Source organism: Acomys minous (genome assembly GCF_964271855.1).
Source record: "Acomys minous genome assembly, chromosome: 13".
NCBI lineage: Eukaryota > Metazoa > Chordata > Mammalia > Rodentia > Muridae > Acomys > Acomys minous.
Genome location: NC_140495.1, coordinates 45,369,858 through 45,397,622, shown reverse-complemented (window position 1 = coordinate 45,397,622; position 27,765 = coordinate 45,369,858). Strand labels below are relative to the sequence as shown.

The following is a 27,765-nucleotide window of genomic DNA, read 5'->3' as shown; positions in this document are numbered from 1 at the left end:
GGCATCCTTCAAATTCCAGGTGGTGCAGGGCTCAGCTTCCCCGCCCTGCAGCGAGCAAGGCTCTTCTAGAGTTGCACATTATGGACAGGCCTTCCACGAACCCTCCCCTAGCCAAGTTCTCTTTCTAGAAAAGCCTGGACCAGGATGAGCAACCTCTGGGCTCCTGGGTCCACGCGGACACTAACAACCTTTGCCATCACAGCCCCTCGCGCGGGACGCGCGCTCCCACACTGTCCCACGTTCGCGCACACTGGAGACTCCGCCAAGGCAGGTGTTTTGGATGTCAGCCGCGTGGGCTGATGATGCTCGGTGCCCGCCGCCGATGGGAGGCAGCGTGAGCCCGAGAGAGTCGGGAGCAATCGCGGTGGCCGCGCTCGAGCGCAGCCTCCTCCCGCTCCCACAATGCACAGGGCGACGGCGACGGCTGCATCGCGGGCAGCCGCGGAGACGGAGGAGGCTACGGAGACCAGGCCTCTCCGAGGAGGCGAAGCAGCCGGGGAAACCGAGAAGACGAGGGGGCTGAAGACACGAGGCTGCAGAGGAGACTGCAAGGGCTGTGTGTGGACAGCAAGCGGCTGGGGAGACTGAGGCGGCCGCGGCTGGTACCCCGAACCCCCGGGCACGCGCCTTGGGCTCACGCGGCGAGCCCCGGGGGAAGGGGGGTGATGATGACCGCCAGGCTCCCGCTCGCCGCTAGCGTCTGACGCGCCCCGCCCCGCCCGGTCCCGCCCGCCAGCGCGGCCCCGCCCTGCTGAGCCCGGCCCTTCCCCTGCTCCCCTCCCGCCCGCCGCTGCTTCACCGGCGCGGGCGGCCGCCACGCGAGCTGCAGCCTCCGCCCAGGCGGGGGGCGTCGGCGCTGGGCCCGCCATGGCCGCGTCCGAGCTCTACACCAAGGTAACGCGCGCCGCGGGGCCGCGCCCTGGGGAGGGGTCGCGCGCCCGGGGCCGTGGTTGTTGGACCGGCGGGTTCTGCTAGACTGCACCTCCCTGCCGGGCTGCACCTCCCTGCCCAGTTGTACCTCCCTGCTCTGCCTCCTGGGCCTATTTCGGGTGGGATGATGCACTTAGGCAGATGCTCGGGCCGCTCTCTGGGGACTCGTGCTTAAAATAATGTCCTGTGCCAGTATGAGCCAGGCAGCCTCTCGGGGAAGACTATTTCGGATTCTGCAGATATGGCCAGTCCGCTTTCACCTTTAGCTGCAGGGTTCTTGCCTCTGCCCTGAGGTGCGGAGTCTAAGGGAAGATGCAGCCGGGCGATGGCGAGCTTATTCTCAGGCTCCTCAGTGGCTGGGAGTTTGCAACCTGCGCTTTATCCCCGAGAGCCTCGTTAGCTCTGTGTCCTCACCCTCCTTTCCGGCAAGCCTTTCCCTTTTGGTCTTCGTTTAGGGGAAGTGTCAGCCTTTTCAGTCTCAAACCGACGCCCATATTCTCAGGGTCTAGTAATCTCTGAATGGCGTAATTTGGAGAGACTGTTCAGAAAATCTGTGTTGAGCAGTGCGTGGTGCATGCAATCGTGGTATCTTATATTACGAGTTCAATAGGTGTTTTGCCAGCTATTGATTATTAATTATCTCTAATCCACTCAACAGAATTGCCTTAACTTTTCAAGCTCACGTTTCAAAAATTTACCAGAATCTATGTCTTCCTGTCTCTGTCTTTGTCTCCTTCACTGGCACTGGAGATTGAATATAGGACCTCAAGCGTACTAGGTAAATCCTTTACCGCCGAGCTATATATAGATAGCCCCAGCTCTCTGGACTCTTCTTTTAGAATTTTGGAATCATTGCCTTGCACACATGACACCAGTAAGCCCAGAGCCCAAATTGCAGCCTAGAGGAAAGAAGTCTGATTGGGGCATCCAGATAACTGCATCTGGTCTAGACCTTTCCACCAACTGTGTGATCTTAGACAAACTACATAACCTCCCTGGTTCAGGTTTCTTAACCAATAGAGTTATTTATCCTTGTTCTGCATTCCTTACAAGGTGCTGTGAGGGTCAAATTTAATACTAGTTGTGAAAGCTTTCTGTGACCTATGATCTCCTCCTCCTCCTCCTCCTCCTCTTCCTCCTCCTCTTCTTCTTCTCTTCATCTTCATTTCATCTTCTTCTAACAAATATGAGGTATATGATTAATTTCTTCCAGCCATGAAATGGGGAGCTGGCATGAACCTGGGACTTTTTTTTTTCTTTCTAGCCCCAGATTTAAGAAGTGTACAATTAAAATGTTTCTCTAAACCTAGTAATTTCTTTAAGCCATGGCAGGTCTCAAAGATATGAGTGTCTATCACTGGAAACTGATTGAAAGTTACCCTACTAACTTATATAGTACAATTCCAGGTCTTGTAAATATTAACTCATTTAATCAATGCAGTTAATGTCTGCGGCAGATACAAGTTTCATTTATGTTCCTGTAAAGAGCTGTCAGTCTGTAAACGTTGCTTCGTTACTTTGATTTACTTTGATCTGTCCTCTCTGAGCTCCTATGAGGCCCCTGCCAGCCATCCATCTTTGACCTGTTAGTTGTAGGCTGATATGCAGAAATTGGGTGGTAAGTCATTGGGCTTCTAGATCTGATTCCTTCAACCAAAAGATTTGTAGGGGAAAAATGGGAATGGCGTTATCACTTTTAAGCTATAACACTTTGAGTTTCCATCACAGCTTTATGGGTAATAGAATTCATCTTTTAGTCTTCCTACATACAGACCAATTCAGTCCCTGAGACTGAGGTTGGGACTTAAGGGGCTTTTCCCTAAATTCACGTATACCTAAGAATAGCCTGGTTCCATGGATATTTGCGGGCCGATTCTCTGAATGGGGCCTTAGTTTAATGGCAGGCAGAAATATTTATTGTGTATCCTGTCTGCCAAACAAACACTCTGCCTGGTGTTTAGAGTCTCCCAACAGTAGACCAGTCATAGCCATTTCCCTCATAGGGCTCGCAGTCTGCTTCTTCTATTCCTGACCCACTTTGCCTCTCCAAGGGCATAAATAACCTGCTGTTGCCTTAAAAGCAGGCAGGCAGATGCGTTAGCAGGAGATAGGAAATGCTCCTTAGAATATGGTAAAGGTTGGAGTGATGCTGGAAGTCTGAGTAGTAAGAACCAGGAGAAAGAAGGAATCCACGAGAAATCATGCCAGTGGTAAACCCAGACACCTTCCCTTGCAGAGGATTATAGACAGCAGGGGAGCACATGTTCCTGACATGCCGAAATTATGATATTCAGCATGTGATTAAAAGTGCCCTTTTAAAAGTTGTCCTCAGACCTTTAAGGCCGCTTTTGATGTGTGATACAGTTCAGCTCCTATTACAGTGAAGGGCATGGGACTCTTCAGTTTCTTTTCTTAAGTTAGAATGATAGTGGTTTTGACACAGCAATTTAACAGGGTTTCCATTTCATAAAAATTTCCCAAAGTTTAAATATTTAAGAGCAATAGCTTAGTGCCTGAATACAATGTTTCTTGAGACTGAGATTTTGGTTAAAACATATTTGTTGGTTTTCCCATCCCCCACCTAAGGAGCTGTTGGTTTCCTGCCCCCCCCCCCCCATTACAGCATTATTGAGTTATTCTATATGGTACAATTCACCAGTAAACTATCTGGTTCAGTGGGTTTAGTGTATCCACTGGGTTGTGTGATTTTAGGCCTACCAGGTGGCTGTCAGCTCTGGACAGAGTTGCTCGTCTTGACTTGATAGTGGATGTCTACTTGGCAACCTCATTTATTCATGCTTTTAATAACTTCAGAGGTTCAGAGTTTGTGAAACAAAGTTTATCAATGAGACTTGGAAGGATCACCTGCAGCAATGTAATGAACTGCATATTAATCAGTCGTATATATTACTGAGAACAAATGGATGCCTTAGAGTGGACAGGGGTTACCTAAAGCTGCTTGGTTACAACTCCCAGTGATACATGAAAATGATAAGTATTGTAAGAAAGAACAACAAAAATCAGACTAAGACTCCAAAGCCATTGAAGTTTTCCCAGAGGAAAACAGCTTTGTAAGGCAGTAGACTGTGTATTTGCTGCCATATGTACCTTTTCCACATTTTCTTATCTACCTACTGAAGCCATGTAACATGTGTGGAGTGGTGTGGTGTGTGTGTGTGTGTGTGTGTGTGTTCTGGTTTGCTATTCGATAGCATTGTCCCTCAAACCACCATTCCTGGAGAGTCTAATGCTTTGGTGTTGCAATACATTATCTGATCATGTGTTCTGATCTGGAGTTTGGCAAGTACACCCATCCGTCAGTCACGCTCCCTCTGCGCCTGTTTCCTTCCGATGTCCACATGCGTGTTGGCGGCACTGCTCTTTAGTTCCACAGGTTAGGAACCTCAGCATTCTTTCACTCCGGTCTTATATTTTACTACGTTGCCAATTCTATTTTCACTTGACATCCATCCAGCTGTTAAGATTCTAGCTGGGCTTGGCTTGGTGGCACACCCCTTTAATCCCAGTCCTCGGGAGGCAGAGGCAGGTGGATCGTTGTGAGTTCGAGGCCAGCCTGGTCTACAAAGGGAGTCCAGGACACCCAAGGCTACACAGAGACACCCTGTCTCGAAAAACAAAAACAAAACAAAACAAAAGATTCTGAACCACTGCTAGCATCTTCCTCTTTTTTCCTCCCTATGTTTCAACGACCTACACGTATTTCCATCTTACTATAGTTATGTCCTATGTGGGTTACCACTGTTAAACTACTATAAGCCCCTGAGATGCTATTTTGTTCAGCTCTTGTTTTAAATAAGTGAATGATTACTTAAGCAGGAGGAGGTATAGATTGAAAACAATGACATGGGTCAGGTGTAGTGATGCACTCCTGTTGACCCAGCACTTGGAAGACAAAGGATTACCATAAAGTCAGGGATGGCTTGAGCCATATGACAAGACTCTACCTGAGAAAAATTAAAAAGCGAATTACAAGAAGGTGATTAAAGAAGTAATAAACACACAATACAGCATGCTGGGGAGGAGAACTGGGAGCCAGGAAGACCAGAAAAAGAGAGTTGTTTCAGGAAACAAAATGAGGGTTGTAGATGTCTGGTAGACTGAGGTAAACTGAGGTAAGCATAGGAAGAATGTGTCTAAAGAAGAGAACGAACCCGAGAGAAAGTCTCTTTGAAGGATTAAATATAGGATAAGAAGAAGAGGAGCCAAAATAAGGGCGTGCTGATACCTCTACCTTGGATACCGGCAGCTCTTCCTACAGACTGTAAATAGAAAATTACTCAGGACAATCCTCTGAAGTGCTTGAGCAAAGCAGAGTGATTATGAGTTGCACTTGAAATTTGTTACCCTCTCTTAAATTGTGAAAGTCCAGTGGCTCAAAGATTACAAAGGTGTTCAACTCCAGTACGAGTTGCCACCCCCCCCCCCCCCCCCCCCCGCCCCGGGGCAGCTGTTTAAGTCTTAGCTTTTTAGCATAGGGGAAGCTGGAGGAGCAGCGAAGCGCACACCGCTTTCTTTCTTTCCCCCCATCCCCTTTCCTGTCTTTCTTTTGACAGGGCCTTACTCTGCCGCCCACACTGGTCTGGACTCACCCACCTCACTGACCTCAAACTAATAGGAGTCCTCCTGGCCGCAGCCTCCTCCTAAGTGTTGGAATCACTCATATGAGCTGCCACGTCCATTTGTTTCTTGACAAATGTATACCAAAACTAGAAATATTCCAGAATAGAATGGTCAGAGCAGGAAAGAGGCTGGACATACAAGAGGGATTGAACTTGAAAAATGCAGGTGACCTGGAGACATGATGGAGTCATCATGAATAGTAGGAGTCTGGCCGCTGGACGAGGGTGCTTGCCGCTGAGCTGGTAGCCTAAGCTCAGTCCGCAAGACCTACATGGTAGCCGAGAGAAATGAGTCCCTCAAGTTGACCACGGGCCTCCATATGCACTCTATGGCATGTGCATGCATGCACTCACACAAAGAAATAAATGTAGTAGTAATATTTTTTTTAAAAAAAAATTTAAAAAGCGTAGTAGAAGTTTGTAGCATCTTAATTTGGTAGCTGTTAGCTTATTAGAACTTGAAATAATGGTGTGTCATTTTAAATGAGTTCCTATTGTAAACATTAAAGTTTATATTATGTAATGGAGTACCTCAAGTTAGGAAACCAGCTTAGTTGTAGTATATAGGTTAGATTCTGGGTACTCCATAAATGCTCTTTCTTTCTCTTTCTTTCTTTCTTTCTTTCTTTCTTTCTTTCTTTCTTTCTTTCTTTCTTTTCGATACCAGATTTCTCTGTGTAGCCTTGGCTGTCTTGGACTCACTTTGTAGACCAGGCTGGCCTTGAACTCACATAGATTCTCCTACCTCTGCCTCCCCAAATTCTGGGCTTAAAGGCGTGCCACAATGCCCAGCATGAATGGTATTTCTTATTTATTTATCTATTTACTTCTTTATTTATTTTGGTTTTTTTTTTTTTTTTTTTTTTGAGACAGGGTTTCTCTGTGTAGCCTTGGTTGGCCTGGCCTCATTTTGTAGACCAGGCTGGCCTCGAACTCACAGAGATCTACCTACCTCTGCCTCCCTGAGTGCTGGGATTAAAGGCGTGCGCCACCATGCTCAGCTCATGAATGATATTTCTAACATACCAAATTACCAAACTTTTCTTCAGCAGAGGTAAGTAATTATCCAGCTAGAACTGATTTAAAGATTTACTTATTCATTTCTGTGTGCGTGCATGTGCACATGTGCACCTCTCCATGAGTTTATGTGAACAGCCCGTGCACAAGTGCTCTTGGATGTCAGAGGGCATTGGATCCCCTGGAATTGGAGTTACAGGCAATAGTGAGCCACTTGATTTGGGTGCTGGGACCTGAAGGTAGGTCCTCTGCAAGAGCAGTAAGAACTGTTAACCTCTGAGCCATCTCTTAAGCCCTATAGAATTCATTTAATTGGAAGTAAGAGAAAACCTGTTCAAAACCAGGAAGGGATTTAATTGCCTGTGTGTATGACCTGAAAGTTTAAGCATGGCTTGATTTAAGGCCCAGGTTTGTCTCTGGGACTGTGTGTCAGTGGCTCTAATGTGCTGTCTGATGTCTGACATTGTTTTCATCTTCATGACAACTGTTTTCAGAGTGAATAGAGAGCATATGCAGATCACATGATTGTGCAGCTCTGGGGCTGGTGGGGGGGGCGGGGGAGGGGAGGGGAAAGCCTGATAGAGAAGTTCTTGCCCTTTCTTGAAGTCATGTGCCCTTTCCTTTCACAATACGCCATTGGCAGTGTGGGGGGAATACCATGAGTGGTCAGGTTTATGCTTGCCCAGAGGCTTGGCGGAGGGCAGGCATTATGATTGATAGTCCCACTCTGACCTTATAGGGTGGCTGGGAGCCATTTCCCATCAGAAGGAATAGTGCTGGGTAGACAAAAGGAACTATCACCCTTGATCAATGCCATCTATGAATAGATCACCAAAATGGTGGTGATTGAGTGCTACTGCTTCTGATCTTTGAGTGAAGTGAAGAGTTTGTTTTTTTTTTTTAACCTAAACCAAAAAGATAGTAGATACATTACCATAGAGAATCATCTTGAGGTTAAAAAAATCAGGCTATGGAAAATCTCCACAAGCAACATTATCAGCAGCGTCTCAGAAACTGATAGCAGGAAGCACACCTTGTATCCAGTCTTTGTGAGGACTTGGAGAGCTCTGTGTTGCCTGTCATGCTAGTATCTTCTGCTGTTTCCTCAGCATTGTATATTTCCTCTTACTTTCTTCATCCCCTGCTTGCACACTGCTCTCTTCCCTTGTTTCCACCCAGTGATACACTTGCACAATTTCTTTCTCCTTTGAAACAGAGTCTCATGGAGCCCCAGCTGCCCTCAAATTTGTTATATAGGAAAGGCTGACTTGGCCTGAAGTTCTAGCTGCCTGACAGGCTGAGGTTGTTCAAGTCATTCCGGGAAACCCGGTGAGACCCTGTCACAAAGTGTAAAGCACATAAAAAAAAAAAAGTCTGGAGATAAAGCTCAGGTCAGGGTGTTTGTCTATCATGTGTGAAGCCCCAAGCTCACTTTCCAGCACTGCTCTCCCCTCTCTCCATCCTCTGAAAAAGAATAAAAGATGCACTGTGGCCCAGGCGGTGGTAATGGGGTTCTTAATGCCAGCACTAGCGAAACAGAAGCAGGTGGATCTTTGTGAGTTCCAGGCCAGCCTGGTTGTCGGAGTGAGTTCCAGCCTGGTTGACGGAGTGAGTTCCAGGCCAGCCTGGTTGATGGAGTGAGTTCCAGGCCAGCCTGGTTGTCGGAGTGAGTTCCAGCCTGGTTGACGGAGTGAGTTCCAGGCTAGCCTGGTCTACAGAGTGAGTTCCAGGCCAGCCTGGTTGACAGATTGAGTTCCAGCCCAGCCAGGGTAACACAGAGAAAACTGTATCAGAAAACAAACAACAAAAAGAAGGAGGAGGAGGGAGAGGAGGAGAGAAAATGGGGTGGGGAACAATACACCTTAGATAGTTTAGAATATTTAAAGGATAAAAGGTTAATTATTACCACTTAGAATATCACACGCAACATTTCTTGTGTGTGATGCTAAAAGTCAAGTATAGGGCCTTGTATATGGCAAGCAAGCACTGAATTGCATCTTCATGGCACTTTGCTTCTTTAAGTCTTTTCTACCTATATAAGTGATGGTTTTAAAGGATTTTAGTAACTTCCTAATGATTTTAAAAAGAACCAATGTGTATTATAAGTTTTTGGTTTTTCGAAACAGGCTGTCTTGGTCTGGGTTTGGCTGTCTTGGACTGGCTTTGTAGACCAGGCTGGCCTCAAGCTCTCATCAGTCTGCCTGCCTCTGCCTCCCGAGTGCTGGGATTACAGGCATGTGCCCCCGGACCCGGCTTGTATTATAAGTTTTTATATCACTAAGTACTCATTAAAAAATTGAATAGGCATTCCAACATCTGGAGGTACCATGATTTTTATACTGCAGGTCCTTTTCACAGTGGGAAGTTGGTTGCTGATGGCCAGCTCTGTATGTAAATCTTGTGAGTCACTTTTAGATGGTTTCAGAGTCCAAGTCTCCTTGATGAGAATTGTCTTTTACATGTGGGGTAGAGCACTCACATTCATCTTTAAAAACAGCATTGTGTGTGTTACCTCAAGGGTAGGGTGACTAGATGTCCCGTCTCTGGAAGATCATTTCGATATCCTTATTTTGGCTTGAGAAATTCTCCTCAGTGGAAATATATAAACTTATTTTAAAATGTAATCTTCTAGAAACCTAAAGTACTTTCTTTAAAAACACCAAACCAAACCAAACCAAACCATAATCTCACTTTCTGGCCCTGGCTGGCTTGAAACTTGCTATGTAAACCAACCTTGCCTCAAACTCACAGAGATCCCCTGCCTCGAAATGCTGAGATTTAAAGCTGTGTATCACCAAGTCCAGCTTACTTTCTTTTTAGTGTCATTAAAACAAATTACTGCTTTCTTCCTCAATCTTTGAAGCATTTTGGCAAGAGAAAAATTGAGTTAGAATTTTGAGAGAGACAGAAAAAAGTAGATAGCTTCTCTGTTGAGTGTAAATCATAAATTTTAACTTGAAAACCACCTGGCATTATGTTGTCATTTTGCTGTCAAGAACATGTCTTCCTCATTATAAACTATACCGTGTGTCTGAAGTTGATAGTGTTAAGGATAGGTTTGCTTTCAGGTGTGTCACACCTTAGAGTTCTTCAGCATCAGCTGCCTTTTCCACGGCAACGTTGAGGGCAGAATGCTGGATGCTGCGGCAGCACCTTGTCACTGACTCTCATACTCAGGTCTTGGGAGCTTGTGACGCCTTCTTGCCATTCCTTTGTGGGACAACGGGTTTGTATCAGTTCAATGGTAGCTACAAAGTTAAAGCAAAATCGAAGATCAGAAAACTGAGTTGAAGACTTAGTGTCCTTGAAGTTTCTTTACTTTTCCTCATTCACTAAAATCTTGATTTTTTCCCCCCTCTATTAGTTTCAGTTATTTTCTTCTAAAATATTTGCCTTGGACAAATGCGCAGCTCTGGCAAAAATAGCTGTCCTATAATAATGATTACTGTTTATTCGATGTCGTCCAGATACCGTTTTTTTTTTTTTTTTTTTTAAAAAAGTCTTTGCCAGGCTTGGTTGCAGTAGGCCTGAAATGCCATTTGCTTAGGAAGCTGTATTGCAAATCAAAGTGCACCTGGGCTATAGAGTGAGTTAACAGCCAGCTTGAGCCACATTGCGTGAGACTGTCAAAATCAAAAAATGTTAAAGGGTGTACTGGGCATCTGGGTGTGGCTGCCTTCCCAGCTGTACTGGGCATCTGGGTGTGGCTGCCTTCCCAGCACTCTGGGGGCCACAACAGGACGATTGTCATAAGTTGGAGGCCAACTTGGGCTACATAACAGGTTCTAATCCAGCCTGGGTGCTGAGAGTAAGAGACAGTCAGTGGGAAAACAAACACAGCGATATGGGAACACAGCTCAGGGGTAGAGCACACGCATCCAATCCAAACTTGTTTCTGCGTTCTCTCCTTCCCACCTCCCCCAGTCTTTGTTAGTCACTGTCCGCCTCAGGTCGGCTGATTGTAGTTTCTACACGTGAGAGAGGACGTGCTTTCTGTAGCTGCCTTAGTTCTGTGTACTCTATTTTTTAGATAAGGTCTTGCTGTACGGCCCTGGCTGGCCTGGAACTCATGGTGAGGATGGGGCTGGCCCTGAACTTGTGTCAGCCAATTCCATTGCCTCTACTTCCACCTTCCAAGATTAAAGAGTTGCTTTACCACACCTGGCTTAGCTAAAACAGTACATCTTTAAAAAAGAAAAATTCCACCTGTTCTGTCAGTGTTTCCAAGCAACTCTTAAATGTGTCTGTTCCTCACAAGCCCGACAGTCTAGCTTTGTTCTGAGTGTTTTTTTTCCTTGACTGACTCATTTCTCTTCTCTGAGAGAGTGGTTGTGTATCATAGCAACTAAGGCATGGACACCACAGGACAAGACTGAATCCTAGTTTTGCTATCTCCCTCCCTCCTTCCCCCCCTCCCTCCCCCTCCCTCCCTGCATGCATGTCTGTGTACTATGTGCATGCCTGATGCCCCCCAGGGAGGTCAGGAGAGAGTACAGTAGTAGACAGCTGTGAGCCGCCATGTGGTTGCTGGGAATCAACCGGGGGACCTTTGTACTAGCAGCCAGTACTCTGAAACTGCTGAGCTATCTCTCCAGCCCTGTTGCCTCTGTGACCTTTAAGCAAATTACTTACCCTTTCTGTACTTCAGTTTTCTCATATTTATTTATGTGTATGTTGTGTTTACATATATGTGTGTGCATGTGTGCTTGTGTGTGTATGTATGAAGGCTAGAGAACGGCCTTGGAAATACTGTTCCTTGGGAGCTGTCCACCTTATTTTTTTGAGACAGGGTCTCTCACTGACCTGGAACTCACCAACTATGCCTGGCTGGCAGACCAGCAATCCCCCATGGATCTATCTGTCTCTGCTACCCAGCATTAGGATTACTAAGGCATGTGCCACAGTGCCCAGCTTTTTAGATTTTATTTATTTATTTATTCATTCATTCACTCATTCACTTTTTAATGTGTGTGAGTGTTCTGCTTGAACGTATGGATGTGTACCACATGATGCCTGGGGCCCTTGGCGATCAGAAGAAGGTACTGGATCCTCTGGAGCTGGAGCTGTAGAGAGTTGTAAGCTGCCATGTGGGTGCTGGGTTCTGGTGATTGAACACTGGCCACCACACTGTAGCCCAGACTAACCTTGAAGTTTAGGGATCTTCTTGCCTCACCCTCCAAATGCTAGGATTGTAGGTGTGAGTTACATTGCCTGCTGCCCCTGGATAGCCTTAATATCCCACTTTATTAATAGAATATGTAAGGAGACCTGGCACATGGTAGTGACCTAGTAATTCTTTTTCTATTTTTAAAGACAACTAGGAAAACTGGATTCTTTATATTAAAGTATAGTTGAGAATTGTCTGTTACTTCTGCTATTAATAGGTCTGAAATAGTAAAGGAAATGACTCGAAAAACTACTTTGGAATACTTTCTCTTAAATATATATTTAAGGGCTTTCTTAAAATATATTTAAGGCACACTTAAAATATACGTAAGTGTGTGGCGGAGTTGGGAGAGTGCTTGCCTAATACACATGGAGCGTGGGTTTGGTCCCCAGAACTTTCTAAGCTGGATGTGGGGATACCCATAATACCAGCACTTGGTGGGAGGGGCAGCGGAGAGGTCAGAGTTCAAGATTACTCTGTCTACACAGGGAATGTGAGACCAGATAGAGCCACTGGTGAGCTTGCTCTCTCTGTCTCTGTCTGTCTGTCTGTCTGTCTCTCTCTCTCTCTCTGTACACATCCATATTTTAAAATAGTAAAAATATAAAAATATTTAATGTAGATGAGGAAAATCCAGGAAAAACTTAATTCAGCCCCCACTGTCTTCTAATATTTGGTGTATATCCTTCTAGTCACCCATTTCTGTTTATGTTTTCTACAGAGAAATGGTTTGTGTTCAGGCATAATGGGGTATCTGTATTACATGCCATTCTCCAGAAGAAAAGGTGGCATAAAGATTTTAAGAGCAGTGTCTTCCGGACATGACTGAGACACTGCACTCATGAACTCACAGCAGCTGTGGTTGCCAAAACCTGCACAAGGTCCAACCAGACAACGTGCTGGCATGGGCAGGGAGGGTCTCACAAGCCCCACCCCCAGCTGGGGAACTCTGGTTAGCTGAGGGCTGCTGGGAAGAAGAGTCAGTTTCCTTTAAGGTTTGGCCTTTGGCAGGTTGGCCGTGCCCCAGGGAGTGGCCCCACACCAGCGAGTGTGTGGGCAACACAAACTGGACTTGGTGATTTATAAATAAAAGAGACTTGAAGTTAGGAATGACTCAGGTGGGGGACGGGAATTACACCTGGGAGGAGCACGGGTGGGGGGAGGGGGATTACACCTGGGAGGAGCACGGGTGGGGGACGGGGATTACACCTGGGAGGAGCACGGGTGGGGGAGGGGGATTACACCTGGGAGGAGCACGGGTGGGGGACGGGGATTACACCTGGGAGGAGCACGGGTGGGGGAGGGGGATTACACCTGGGAGGAGCACGGGTCGGGGGACGGGGATTACACCTGAGAGGAGCACGGGTGGGGGACGGGGATTACACCTGAGAGGAGCACTGGTGGGGGACGGGGATTACACCTGGGAGGAGCACGGGTGGGGGGACGGGGATTACACCTGAGAGGAGCACGGGTGGGGGACGAGGATTACACCTGGGAGGAGCACGGGTGGGGGAGGGGGATTACACCTGGGAGGAGCACGGGTGGGGGGACGGGGATTACACCTGGGAGGAGCACGGGTGGGGGGAGGGGGATTACACCTGGGAGGAGCACGGGTGGGGGGACGGGGATTACACCTGAGAGGAGCACGGGTGGGGGACGGGGATTACACCTGGGAGGAGCACGGGTGGGGGAGGGGGATTACACCTGGGAGGAGCACGGGTGGGGGACGGGGATTACACCTGGGAGGAGCACGGGTCGGGGGACGGGGATTACACCTGAGAGGAGCACTGGTGGGGGACGGGGATTACACCTGAGAGGAGCACGGGTGGGGGACGGGGATTACACCTGGGAGGAGCACGGGTGGGGGAGGGGGATTACACCTGGGAGGAGCACGGGTGGGGGACGGGGATTACACCTGGGAGGAGCACGGGTGGGGGAGGGGGATTACACCTGGGAGGAGCACGGGTGGGGGAGGGGGATTACACCTGGGAGGAGCACGGGTGGGGGAGGGGGATTACACCTGGGAGGAGCACGGGTGGGGGACGGGGATTACACCTGGGAGGAGCACGGGTGGGGGAGGGGGATTACACCTGGGAGGAGCACGGGTGGGGGACGGGGATTACACCTGGGAGGAGCACGGGTGGGGGACGGGGATTACACCTGGGAGGAGCACGGGTCGGGGGACGGGGATTACACCTGGGAGGAGCACGGGTGGGGGAGGGGGATTACACCTGGGAGGAGCACGGGTGGGGGAGGGGGATTACACCTGGGAGGAGCACGGGTGGGGGAGGGGGATTACACCTGGGAGGAGCACGGGTGGGGGACGGGGATTACACCTGGGAGGAGCACGGGTGGGGGAGGGGGATTACACCTGGGAGGAGCACGGGTGGGGGACGGGGATTACACCTGGGAGGAGCACGGGTGGGGGAGGGGGATTACACCTGGGAGGAGCACGGGTCGGGGGACGGGGATTACACCTGAGAGGAGCACTGGTGGGGGACGGGGATTACACCTGAGAGGAGCACGGGTGGGGGACGGGGATTACACCTGAGAGGAGCACGGGTGGGGGAGGGGGATTACACCTGGGAGGAGCACGGGTGGGGGAGGGGGATTACACCTGGGAGGAGCACGGGTGGGGGACGGGGATTACACCTGGGAGGAGCACGGGTGGGGGAGGGGGATTACACCTGGGAGGAGCACGGGTGGGGGAGGGGGATTACACCTGGGAGGAGCACGGGTGGGGGACGGGGATTACACCTGGGAGGAGCACGGGTGGGGGAGGGGGATTACACCTGGGAGGAGCACGGGTGGGGGAGGGGGATTACACCTGAGAGGAGCACGGGTGGGGGACGGGGATTACACCTGGGAGGAGCACGGGTGGGGGACGGGGATTACACCTGGGAGGAGCACGGGGGCGGAGGGAGGAATGAGAGTGAATGTGCTCAAAATACATTGTATCCATGTATAAAATTTTTAAAAATCAATAAAAGTGTTATTTTTTTAAGATTTATTTGTTATTTATTGTATATGAGCGTTTTATCTGCAGCAGAGGGCATCAGATCACACTATAGATGGTTGTGGGCCATCATGTGGTTACTGGGAATTGAACTCAGGACCTCCAGAAGAGCAGGCAGTGCTCTTAACCACTGAGCCATCTCTCCAGCCCCAAAAGTGTTATTTTTAAAATGGTTATTTTATGTGTACTACTTTGTAAGCATGATTTGCCTTCTCTAAGTAGTACTTTATGACTATTTTTGCATGCGAACACGTTCTTCTTTATTGTGACTTTCTTTTGAGAGATTCTGTCACTGTGTAGACCAGGATGCCCTCAAACTCAAGGCAGCCTCTCAGAGTGCAGGATTACAGATGTAAGCCACAGTGCCTGACTTAACAAAATGTTACTCATGGCTTCACGGTGTCACGACACAGATATTTCCTAACCTGTGTTAAGTACCTTTTGAAGTTCTCCCATAAACTGAAGAGAGAGCTGAAAGCTTTTGTGTGTTCCTGTAGAAAGAATTCAGCTGTGCTTTTCACTGAGGGTGACCGGCTGCAAAGTGTCCCATTTTCTGTAGTCATTAATAACCGTGGTATAGAAACAGGGTGATAGTGAGGTCAGCACCACGGAATTTCGTGTGCTTAGAGCTTAGAACCCAGGCTACCGGGAGGAATCTCACCTTCCCAGGACTGAGTTCTCTAACATTAGCACACACTGGTGATCCCAGTGTGCCAGTCAGGACAGCTTACTAAAGGAGATTCTCTAGATGACAGAGATGGGAGACTCCGGCTAGAGTGGCCGGAAGGAGTCCAAGTCTAACTCAGCAGACAAACGATCCTCTGCAGTGTTTTGGACGCCATATGGCAGAGTGAAGTATAGTGCACATGTTAATATAGCTGCCGTGGGTATGTTAGCCGAGGAGAGCGTCCTTGACCAACACACCACCACTGCACGCGTCTTTAATATAGGATGGCCTGGCTGCTCAGCTGTTGCCTTTCAACTAGGGAAGTCTGGCTGCGTAAAAGGGACAACAGTGTAGCAGAGAAGAGAAGTGACACCGGGAATAAGCTCTGAGACAGTAGTGAGGCCAGTTAAGCTATGTAGAGAAGTCTGATTAGCTAGTGTGTTTCACTAAGTCCCTTGGTTTGCAAATATTTGTAATTAGTATCTCATAACAAAAGTCAACTGAAATGTATCTAGGAAATTGGCCAGAGGTCTTTTGATTTTAGGAAATTGACCTGGTCTTTCAAAAGATGTCCGTTTCTGTTGGATGAGCTGTGATCTCTTCCAGAGTTGATGTTTCCTGTGTCTTCTCAGGAGCAGTGCCTTAGTCCCAGGAAAGTAGACAGCCCCTGTGGAGGAGCAGAGGGTGCCGTGGCACCTACCACTTGCAGAGCCATCCAGGTCCAGCTGGTGCTTGGAGCTGGGTCCCCACTAGGCTGTGTTTCAGAAGCATCTGGGACAGCAGTGGGAAGCTGACCCAGAAGGCTTCGAGTAGCTACAAAGTGAGTTGTCGGACAGCCTTGGCTACATAACATGACACTGTCTCAACAGCAAAAGCATTGAACATAAAACCTGTAGTGGAACCTAACTGGTTGGGTTGAGATTAGGATGTCTCATCAGAGTTCATAAAAAAAATAAATAAATAAATAAAAAAATATATATATATGGCGTAGCTAGTTGACTCATGCCTGTAATCCCAGGGCTTGAGAAACCAAGGCAGGAAGATTGCTGCAGTTTGAGGGTAGACTGGGATATGGAGTAAGACTTTACAATGTCTTAAAAACAAAAAAACCCAAAAAAACAAAACAAAACAAAAAAACCCCACCAATTAAAAAAAAAAACCCAAACACACACTCACACACAGACACACACACACACACCCAAACCCAAAAACCACGCAACAAAAAATGTGTTTATGTGTGTGATGGGCATAGGTACCTGGTTAATCTATAAAAAAGTTGTTTAAAAAAGAAAAAAATAAAGTTAAAAAATAAATATAAAACCAACCTATATAAACCAGGTGTGATGGTGCATGCCTGTAATCCCAGCACGCAGGAAGTTAATCAGAAAGTGATTCCAAATGAAATAGTAAAACTATGCCCCAAACCAAACCAAACCAAACCAAACCAAAAACGCACAAAGAAAAACCCCACAAGACACAATTGTGATTGAGCCAGTTTGTACGTTAGCCTTAGCTTTTTATGTAATTTTCTTTTTTAAGGTTAAACAGTTCTTTCTTGTCTTCTGGCCAGATGTGGCAACAGGATGTGTGACTGTCTGTCACTCTTTCTTAGGAGGCTGAGTCAGGAAATATCACCAAAGCCCAGGGATTTGAGGCCAGTTTGGGTTACATAGTGGGGGTTCCATTTCAAAGTGAAAATAAAAGCCTGAAAGCCTCCTGTGTTCTTCACTTGCTAAGTATTGATTTTTTTTTGAAGTCTGAGCTTGCATACATTGAGTCCATTGAGAATGTGGTCTGACTCCGGACACTTGCCGAGAGCTGCTTCTCTGAGCCCTCGCTGTTTCCGTGGGCTCCCCTAAGTGGCTGCTGTCCCTTAGACTTCATGAGCAGTGACGTCAGACGCAGCTGGCGCATAATGCCAGTGAGACAAAAAACATAATTGATGGGATAACCGCCTCATTAAAAGATTTAGAACTCCCCCTCCACACCTACCCCCCACCCCCCACCCCGTGCAGCTGCTTCCCCCTCCCGCAGAGACCAGAGGAAGAGAATGGCAGAGATTGTTCACTGGAGGCCATGCTAAGCTAGTGATTGGTCTTAAGGCCGTCCAGCGGTTCTGATTTCCACATGAATCATTCGGGCTGTGCTGGGATTTTCTTATTTCCTCTGGCAACTGCTCTCTGCTGCTAGGCACAGTTTCCCACAGAACACTGTGAGGATTTTGGCTTGTCAGAACCTAACTATGCCCTCACTTCATTGCTTCTTAGAGGTCGTATTTACATGGTTTTAAATACAGTTGACTTAGCAAACAAATATTTGTGTGTATAAGTGATGACAGATACTAGGCAGGGATGAGAGAGGAAGAGGGTCAGTATTTTCCCATTGCTGTTTTCTTCTCTACACTCTACCTGTCCACTGAACCTGCTGGTATGCAGTTTGTGTTTCATAAGATTTTTATTTAAAAAAAAATGCTTAGACACAAATAGACCGAGCCAGGGAAAGTCTAGGAGATAGAGAAAGGAAGTCATTTGCTATGTGTGACCATCACCATGAGGACACCACTTCTGAGGAAACTGGAAAAGAGTTTTTATTTGGGATGTGTTTGTGTGTCCTTTGTACACAGGGTCTCAATCTGTAGCACAGACTAGCCTGGAACTTAGTGTAGCCCAGGCTGGCCTTGAAATCTACACTATCTACTTCAGCCTCCTCTGAGTGTTGGGGTTTTAGGCATGAGCCCCCATGCACAACTTAGAAGAGACTTTACTTTTATTTTAATAGATGAGAGAATAAAATAAAATTAATGTATAACATAAACTTTCTAGAATTTGGCATGCAATCTCTGTGTGTGTTGAGTGTGTGTGTGTGTGTGTGTCTGTGTTTTTGTGTGTGTTACCAGAAAATATGTCCTGAGACTAAATTTCCAGGAACAGAAAAATAAAGATCTAAAGAAAAATAATTACCTGTGTTAGTAGTTAACTTTCTGTTCCTGTAATAGACTACATGTCATATTCAGCTTTTAAAAAAATTACTATGTATACAGTATTCTGACTATATGTATGCCTACGCACCAGGAGAGGGCACCAGATCTCATTATAGATGGGTGTAAGCCATCCTGTGGATGCTGAGAATTGAACTCAGGACCTCTGGAGGAGCAGCCAGTGCTCTTAACCTCTGAGCCATCTCTCCAGCCCCCATAATCAGCTTTTTGAAAAAGAGAGCTTTGTTTTGTTTTGGGCTTGTCTGTCTGTTTGTTTGTTTGTTGGCCAACAGTTGTAGAGGTTTCAGTCCGTGCTTAATTATCCTATTGCCTTTTGGCCTTTGGCTTGGCGGCACATCATGGCAGGAACATGTGGCCAAGGTACTGCTCACCACGACAGCTGGGAAGGAAGAGAGAGGTTAGGAAGGGGATGGATTCCTGCTGTCTCCTTGTAGGGCGCACTCCCAGTGATTTTTTTTTTTAATAGGTTCCAGCTTTTCAAGGTTCCACTACCTTCCAGCAGCTAACTCTGAGAGCCCGGACATTAGCACGTGAGCCTCTGGGGGGCATTGCAGACCCAAGCCACAGAGCTAGCCAACTCCTTGTCCCCCTTTTCCATTCTGCAGTGTGTATAGTGCAGTGCTCTGGCAGTAAGAATCACAGTGAAAAATAGAGTCTGTGCAGGTCGAGGGATGACTTGACAGAGCCAGCTAGCTCTTTTGCTCAGAGCGTGTAGGTTGTCAAGCCCCTGCTGCACAGCCTCAGCAGCCCCAGAGCCTGGGTTCTTTCCTAAAAAGCATTTATTTTTATTTGATGCGTATGAGTGTTTTGTTGTATGTGTGTAAGCGAACCGTGTGCATGCAGTACACATGGAGGCCAGAAGAGGACATTGGATCCCCTGGATGTAGAGGGACAGACAGTTGTGAGCCGCCGTGTGGATGCTGGGAACTGAACCCAGGCCCTCTGGAAGAGCAGCCGGTGCTCTTAACTACTGAGCCATCTCCGTAGCCCCAGAGCCTAGGCTCTTAATGGTATCATTAGGCTGAGATAGCCTTCTCTAGATTTCTCGTTAAATATAAAAATAAATTCCTGGTCATGTAAGATACTTAAGCTTTCATGATTCTAGTAACAGAAAGCATTCTTATATTAAACAAAATGAAGCCGCTTGTGGCTGGGCATGTAGCTCCATGGTAGAGCTCTTGCCTTGCGGGCCCAAGAAGCTCTGTGCTTGATTTCTTGTGCTGCAAGGGACAGAGAATGCAGGGGCTTTGGGGTGAGTAGGGCGGTGGGTTTGTGTGTGTGTGTGTGTGTGTGTGTGTGTGTGTGTGTGTGTGTGTGTGCGCGCGCGCGTGCACAGCACAGTTCAGGTATATGGAAACATTAGGAGGTGAGTGAGAACTCTAGTTATGCTCTGAGCCTCTCAAGCATTCCTACTACAACTTAATCCAGCGATCGCTGGAACTGCTACAGCTAGATTCTTCCCGCTGTACATGGCTCCTGCAAGTGTTAATTTCCTCGGGCCTAGAAACCCGAACACGACAGAGGCAAGAACGGGAGTTTCAGTAATACGGGAACAGTGGGGATGAGTAAGAATGAGTGGGCAGGAGACCTCAATTAAAGCATGAGCGAGGAGCGCTGCTCCAGGCTTCCAGCCAGGGCTGGCCCCGGGACACCCGGGCTCACAGCGGCTGTGTGGTTTTTGAGTTTCAGCAGGAGAAGGAGAAAATAAGATGCTGAAACGACAGGGAGGCGCAGCAGTGCAGCCACTGAGCGCTTACGAGCGTGGCGACTCTGTGGCTCACTTCCGTCTGCTCACGTCACTTCCGTCTGCTCACCTCTTATGGAAGGGGCTCTAGGGAAGCTTGCCCATCACACATTTAGTACAGTCCTACTAAACTTTAGATGGCCCATCAGAGTTAAATTGTTTGAAAATTTTGTTATTCGGTGAGTAAGATTTAAAGCGTAGATGGAGACGGAGAAGGAAGAGAGCTGAGTTAAGAAAATTCAGAACTCTGTAGGAGCTAGCAAGAAATTCAGTCATGCCAGATGAACATGGTAATAGTTGCTCTTGATGTTACCATCTGCTGAGATGAGCGGGACAATGTCTCATTTGTACCTCGTGAGGGCTCTCAATAGATAGAGCATCTCAGCCGACTGTTTACTAATGAGAACCTGTGGGCAGGAAAGGAGGCAGGAGGAGCTCTGCTCTACTTGTCAGCTAGTAATACTGTAAAACACGCGTTGCCACACCAACTCATGTATTCACCAGAAAAATATAGGTGACATGTGACCTGTCTGCCCTCTGATGTCCCTAACCGTTTAAATTTTTTTATTTTAATTATGTACGCGTATGTATAGATACTTGCTTGTGAGTGCAGTTGCATGCAGAGGCCAGAAGAGGGCATCAGACCCTCTGAAACTTCAGTTAACAGGCAGCCTTGGGAGCTTGAAACTGAGCTAGGGTCCTCTGCAAGTGCAGAACATGTTCTTAACCTCTGAGCCATCTCTCCAGACCCATTTCCTGACCTTTTGCTGTTGAGATGAAAGCTCATACCAGAAAAGAGCCAGTCTTATGAAACAGAAGTAAAGGCTTTCTTGAGAAAGAGCAGCCCTCCTCTGAAACCCCCATATTTACTTTTTTGTTTTGTTTTGTTTTTCTTTTTGAGATGGGTTCTCACTCTATAGCGCTAGTTGGCCTGTAACTCATTTTGTAGAACAGGCTGCAGAACATTCATGGATGTGCCTGTGTCTGCCATCTGAGTGCTGGAGTTAAAGTAACATGTGCCACCATGTTTACTTCTACACTTGAGTATCTGCTTCTTCCACGTGCTGCTTTAAGAGATCTGTCTCCACGTGGAACTGCCGTGCTGCTGTGCTCAGTGACATCACCCTTAGCTTCCTTTGCTTGCCATTTCCGCCTCCTCTCCCTCCTCCTCTATCGTCTTCTTCTCCTCTTCCTCCTCCTCTTCTTCTTCTATTTTTGAAGAATTTCCATAAGTGATTTTTTTTGTTGAAGAAAATAATATGCAAACAATTTTTGTTTTCAACTAGAGAAGACTTAGAATTTATCAATGTGTCCAGTTCCTTTAAAAATGTGAAGGAAATAAAGATACTGATTTTAAAAGGTGGTTATATTTGAACTGTGGTCTGAATAAGAAAGATAAGGCAGAGTTGTCAGGGAATAGCAGTTGAGGCTAGACTTCTTTTGTTTTGTTTACACTTTTTTTGGTTTTTGGTTTTTGTTTTGTTTTGTTTTTTCAAGACAGGGTTTCTCTGTGTAACCTTGGCTGTTTGGCTGTCCTGGACTCACTTTGTAGACCAGGCTGGCCTCGAACTCACAGAGATTCACCTGCCTCTGCCTCCCCGAGTGCTGGGATTACAGACATGTGCCACTGTGTTCAGCTTTCGTTTATACTTTTAAAAAGGATTTACTTCTTTGTTTGTTCATTCATTTTTTATGTATATGTGTGCCTGCCTGAGTTTACATACATCACATGTGTACAAGTACCTCCAGGGATACAGCACCAGACATTGTTGCGTTCAATATTGCTTTTGATTTTATAATTGACCTGGCCATGCCATTCTGACCAGACCTCTCTGACTCTTAAACACTTTTATTTTTAATCTATGAGAGAGAGAATAATGGCAGTGAGAAAATTATCTGGCATGATTTTGTGTGCTCCCTGGACCTGGCAAGTAGAGAGCAGAGATACCTTTTCCTCCCAGCCCCCCAGCCCCCCAGCCCACCCCCAACCCACATAGTTTCTTACACGGCCTGGCTCCTAAGGTGCTCTTAGGAACTGGATGCTGAAATCAAATTTGATTTGGAAACAAGTAGGAAAAACATAGAAGACAGATGTGACTTAAGCAGCTCATAAAAGTGAAGAAACCGCTTACCATGGGAAGTTTTTTGTTTTCTTTCAAGAGATTGTTGCCATGCTACTCAGGCTGGCCTTGAGCTCGCTTGTCTCAGCGTACTGCATACCTGCGTGCCTGAGCGACAGGTGTTGGCCACCATGCTTACCTTCCATGGAAACGCTGACTGAACTGTGTCTTCATCATCACCTGCTTATGGTGACAACCAGTGGTAATTTTATGTCGTTGTCTGATGCCAGGCTCTTGAGATTATTTTCTTTTTCTGCCAAAAGCGAGTGAGTAAGTGAGTGAGTGAGTGCGTGTATCTGGGTGTGTGTCTGGCACTCCCATCTAACCCTCTTCCTCTTCCTGGCTGTGGTATACACAATTATATCACACAGAAGAAACACGTACAGCTAATGTCCATGTAAGAAGCGACTTAATGCATGTCAAGAGGAGGACTGTGAAGGTTATGGTGGGTCATGTTTTTCATTTTATCTCAGCATCACTGGTACTAGACAGAGCTTTCTAAACAGAGGCGTTGTTACCCTGGAGCCCAGGATCCCATGATTTCATCACAGGCCTCATGCACGCATCAACTGACTTCTCTTAAACAAGCCCATGTGACAGAAAACTTGAACTCTCTGGGAGTCTAATTATCTCCTCAATTCCAGAAGTGCTTTGGTTATACTTTATGCTGTTCAGATTCAATTTGACATGAGGCTTATTACCCGACATCTGTTTTTCACTTTTAGTTTTCTTTTAAAGATTTCATTTTCTGTCAGTTGCAGATCATTAATATAGAAGGGATGATTTTAAAAAATTTAAAGTTTCCATATCAGTTGAGGATTGGTGAGAAATGAATATCATTTGTAGTTACCTAGGTACTAAATATCTATGAAAAGTAGTTCAGTAATTAGTCAGCACTACTTTGTTTGTTTTGTTTTGTTTTTTTCTGAACAGTGTTTCTCTTCGTAGCCCTGGCTGTCCTGGACTCACTCAGTAGACCAGGCTGGCCTTGAACTCGCAGAGATCCGTCTGTCTCTGCCTCTTCAGTGCTGGGATTATGGGCGTGAACCACCACCACTGCATCCAGCAGTAGTGCCTTTTTTTTTTTTTTTAAAGAGTAAAGCATTTCAATTTTTTTCTCCCTTTAAAAATTAATTAAAGTATAATTCTATCACTTCCCCTTTCCTTTTCTTTCTCCCAATTTCTCCCATGTGCCCTTTGCACTGCCTCTCAAATTGATGGTCTCTTTTCTTTGGCTATTATTGTTTTACACACACACACACACATACACACACACACACACACACACACAGTCACAAACACATACACACTCTCATACAAACTTGTTGAGTCTGTTTAGTGTTGCTTGTACGCATATGATTTCTGGGCTGAACATTCAATACAAAGTGGTCTGCCTTTGTTTTTAATGATGAGCCAGAAGAACGGACGTTTCAGTTTAAAAGGCTACGCTGGCTAAGCCCGGTGGTGCACCCCTTTAATCCCAGCACTGAAGAGGCAGGTAGCTGTTTGTAAATTTGAGGCCAGCCTTGTTTACATAGTGAGTTCCAGCACAGCTAAGGCCACAAAGAGAGTCTCAAATAGCAACAATAAAAAGACAGTGCTGACATCAGAAAGTATTTAGGGTATAGTGGTTCATGCCAGTAGTCTAGCTGCATGGCAGGTTGATGTGGGAAGGTCACTGGAGCCTGGAAGTTTCAGACAAGCCTGGGCAACATAGTGAAATGCCATCTCAAAAAGTTACCTGCTATGGAAATAATAAGTGCTGTTGTTTATTTATTTAAAAAAAAAAGCTGAAATTTTTGTTCTGTCTCCCAAGTCTGTTTGCTTGTTTGTTTCTTAATTTAGGCATATAAGGTACACTTCTATGGTTTTTTTATTCCTTAGCAACTCATATAATGATCATCTTGGAATATTTTCATCTGTAGAAGTCTCTGAAGACGAAAATAGAAACCAGGTTTAAAGTTAGTAATATTAAGTGTCTGTTCTGTGTTCGTCCTATCCTCCAATTCTTGTTCTAATAGTAAAAGGACCACAAAGGTTAAAAAAGAAATTACCCCTGAATTACTACTCCACTCCCTCTGGCTATCCAATAGACCCACATTTTTATTTCCTTGAAATGAGAACGAGGAAGTTACATGTGGTAGCTGGAGCACAGGACTTCAGAGGTAGGAAAGGGTTAGAAATTGAAAGTCAGCCTAGGGGCTGGAGAGATGGCTCAGAGCACTGTCTGCTTTTCCAAAGGTCCTGAGTTCAATTCCCAGCAACCACATGGTGGCTCACAACTATCTACAATGAGATCTGGTGTCCTCTTCTGGCATGTAGGCACACATTCGGGCAGAGCACTTCATACATAGTAAATAAATAAATATATATATATTTTTAAAAGTCAGCCTATCTCAAGCCAGGCATGGTGGTGTATGCCTGTAATCCCAGCACTCAGGAAGGCAGAGGCAGGCAGATCTCTGTGAGTTCAAGGCCAGCCTGGTCTACAAAGTGAGTCTAGGACAGCCAAGGCTACGCAGAGAAAAACTAACCAACCAACCAACCACCACCACCAAAAAGATCTTGTCTCACAACAAACAAACAAGTAAACAGAAGAAAGTATGTGTGGTGTGTGTGTGTGTGTGTGTGTGTGTGTGTGTGTGAGAGAGAGAGAGAGAGAGAGAGAGAGAGAGAGAGAGAGAGAGAGAGAGAGAGAGAGAACACTAAACTAGCAAGAATCGCTTGAATTCCAGTTATTTGCATTAGAATTCAAGTATACTTTCCAGGAAAGTGTAATGTGTAAAGTCAAGGCATAACTATAAAATCTTCAAGTCAGTACAGTTATCATAGAATATTTTGGTTGTACTTGCATTGTTATTTAGTGAATGAATCTAATTATTTTTTTCTTAAAATGAGGTCCTGAGGATTAGTGACCTCTCCCTGGGTCTACGTGTTCATGCCATGGCCCAGCAGTCTCAGGTCCACTGTAAGGATCTGAAAGAGATTAAAGAAAAGTGGTTTCCGTAGCTTTGCCTGACCTAAGGAAACTTTCAGAATACCAGCTACAGTGTATTTGCTGACTAAGAACAGGGCTGCTTTCAGTTGTTTAAGAATGGGTTAGCACTGACCAAGCAAGAGTTGTTTGTTTGTTTGTTTGTTTTTGTCAGAAATACTCATTTCTCTGATGTGACAGATGTGCAAACCAAACTGTCTTCCCAAATCACTGTCTTAGTTAATCGAGGTTCCAGAGCCACAATTAGGGTTAAGATCAAGGTGTAGACATAGCCAAAACTAACGAAAACGTTCACTTAGTTTTGGGATGAGCCTTAAAATCCTTGTGATGATCTATTTTAATATTTCATTTTCTCATTTAAAAATACCTAGTTCTAGATGCTTGGGAGGCTGAGGCAGAAGGGTAACAGGTTTGAGGCCTTCTTGAGTTATATAAGAAATGCTAACCTGGCCAACTTGGTGAGACTATGTCTCAAAATAAAATGGTTGAGGATGTGCCTCGGTTGTCAGAGCACATGGAGCATCTGCAAGGCCCTGGGTCCCTTCCCAGGGCTGAAAAGTAAAATAAAATAAGCCCCAATTCTTAGAATAATGAAGAACAAGACAGGTATCTTCTTAAGTAAAAAAAAAAAATGACATTAAAGGGAGTGAAGATTGAATACTGCCTGCTGAGAATAGAGTTTTCAGAGTGTTTGGGTGTCCTGGCTGCTATAGGCCTTGCATGCAGATTTCATGTTGCTAAGTTGCCCCTTTTTCCATTCCTCACTCCTGAAACTTGTGCTGAGGCATTGACCACCACCACTGCTGCTGCCACTGCCGGTTGTCATCATCGTCATCATCATCATTGTCATCATCATCATCATCTTTGTCATGTATAGCTAAATGAATTTACCCATGGTTCCTTCTCTGGATAACATACTGACCAATCCAGGCCTTTGCTGAGAAACCAACCAGTCCATGTAAGATGGATTGGCCTAAGTCAAAACAGATAGGACCAGGGAGACCCAGACACAAATACGGCTAATTTACGGGCTAGTAAGGGCCTTTTGATGTGTCTTGTTCCCAAAAGGACAATCTGAACAAAGGCAGGTGAGTAAAGACACTTGGCACCCAGCCTGACCGCCTGGGTTTGATCCCCGGAGCCCACATAGTGGGAGAAGTGAATGGATCCCTGCACATTGCCTCCTGACCTTGACTACATCTGCGCACATGCTTTTGCGCGCGCATGCGCGCACACACACACACACACACACACGCACACGCACACGCACACACACAATATAATAAACACAGCCACTTGCTTTGTGCACAGGATGGATCCAGGGCCCAGCTAGGCAAGTGTTCTACCACTTTGTCCAGCCTGCACCCGATGGAAGCAGTGTTTGTGCTGCTTGGAGAGTCTGTGTGGCGGAGTATAGAAAAGAGGAGCAAGAGAAGAGTGATGCAGACACACTGATAGAAATGACCCCAGCCGGCCATGCTGGCGCTCGTCTTCAACCCCAGCACTCGGAAGGCAGAAACAGGCAGATCCTCTGTTGGTTCAAGGCCAGCCTGGCCTACAAAGCAAGTTCCAGGACACCCAGGGCTACACAGAGAAACTCTGTCTTGTAAAAACAAAAGAAAAAAAAAAGAAAAGGAAAAAGAATGTAAAAGAATGAATGAATGAATGAATGAATGAATGACCGCATTGGCCGTGGGCTGTCAGAAAGGACACGGACGCCACTGCTGGACCTAGTTTCTGATTTTTGTTCTCCCTGTATTTTTAATATGTGCCCTGCACATCCTTCAACTGTAAATAATTATCAGACTCATCAAATCATAGTCCAAGCATAAGACGCCTTGGATACCTAGAGAAGTCTGGAAGAGGTGGGAAGCCAGAAAAGCCAAGGGCCATCAAGATTTAGGACCAAGAGTCTAGGAACCTGGGCCTCAGCTTCTATTCTTGGCCAGCCATAAACATCTATACAAATGGACCAGTTTCATCTTATTAAAAATGGACTTTATTTTCAGAGCACTTTTAGTTTCATGGAGAGTTGAACAGAAAGTACCAAGCGTTAACATATACTTTCACCCTCCCCCTCTTTGCCCTGTCTATTAATTGTGCATAATAAAGGGTTTCACCATAGGATTTTCAAACATGATTATAATATGCTTTGGTCATCTTCATACCCATTACTTCCTTTGTTCTCCCTCTGACCTCCCACAGGACCCCTTCTACTCTGCTATTTTCTTGTGAATCTCGATTTCATGTGTAAGAAAAAGCGTGCATGAGTTGTCCTTCGGAGTCTGTTTCTTCACTTAACCTGATGCTCAGTTCCATCTCCACTTTAACAAATGGCATCTCATTCTTCTTAATACTGCCTTGTGTAATCTTCTTTAAAAATTTGAGGCAGGGTCTCACTGTGTGACTCAGGCTAGCTTTAAAGTTATGACAGCTCCTCCTCCCTCAGTCTCTTGAGTTATGGGACCAGT

General features: G+C 46.2%; 1 protein-coding gene across 4 annotated transcripts in view; it reads left to right on the top strand.

Annotated features, from left to right (window-relative positions):
- Positions 1–404: 404 nt before the first annotated feature.
- MYO5A (myosin VA) overlaps positions 405–27,765 on the top strand; it is a 166,181-nt gene continuing 138,820 nt past the window's right edge. For 2 of the 4 annotated variants that reach the window (XM_084754566.1, XM_084754564.1), the window contains exon 1: positions 405–894. In XM_084754566.1, the coding sequence (XP_084610692.1) occupies positions 868–894 (27 nt within the window). In that variant the 5' untranslated portion in view covers positions 405–867. The remainder of the gene's footprint in view (positions 895–27,765) is intronic. The other 2 variants (XM_084754567.1, XM_084754565.1) reach the window with 1 other exon arrangement.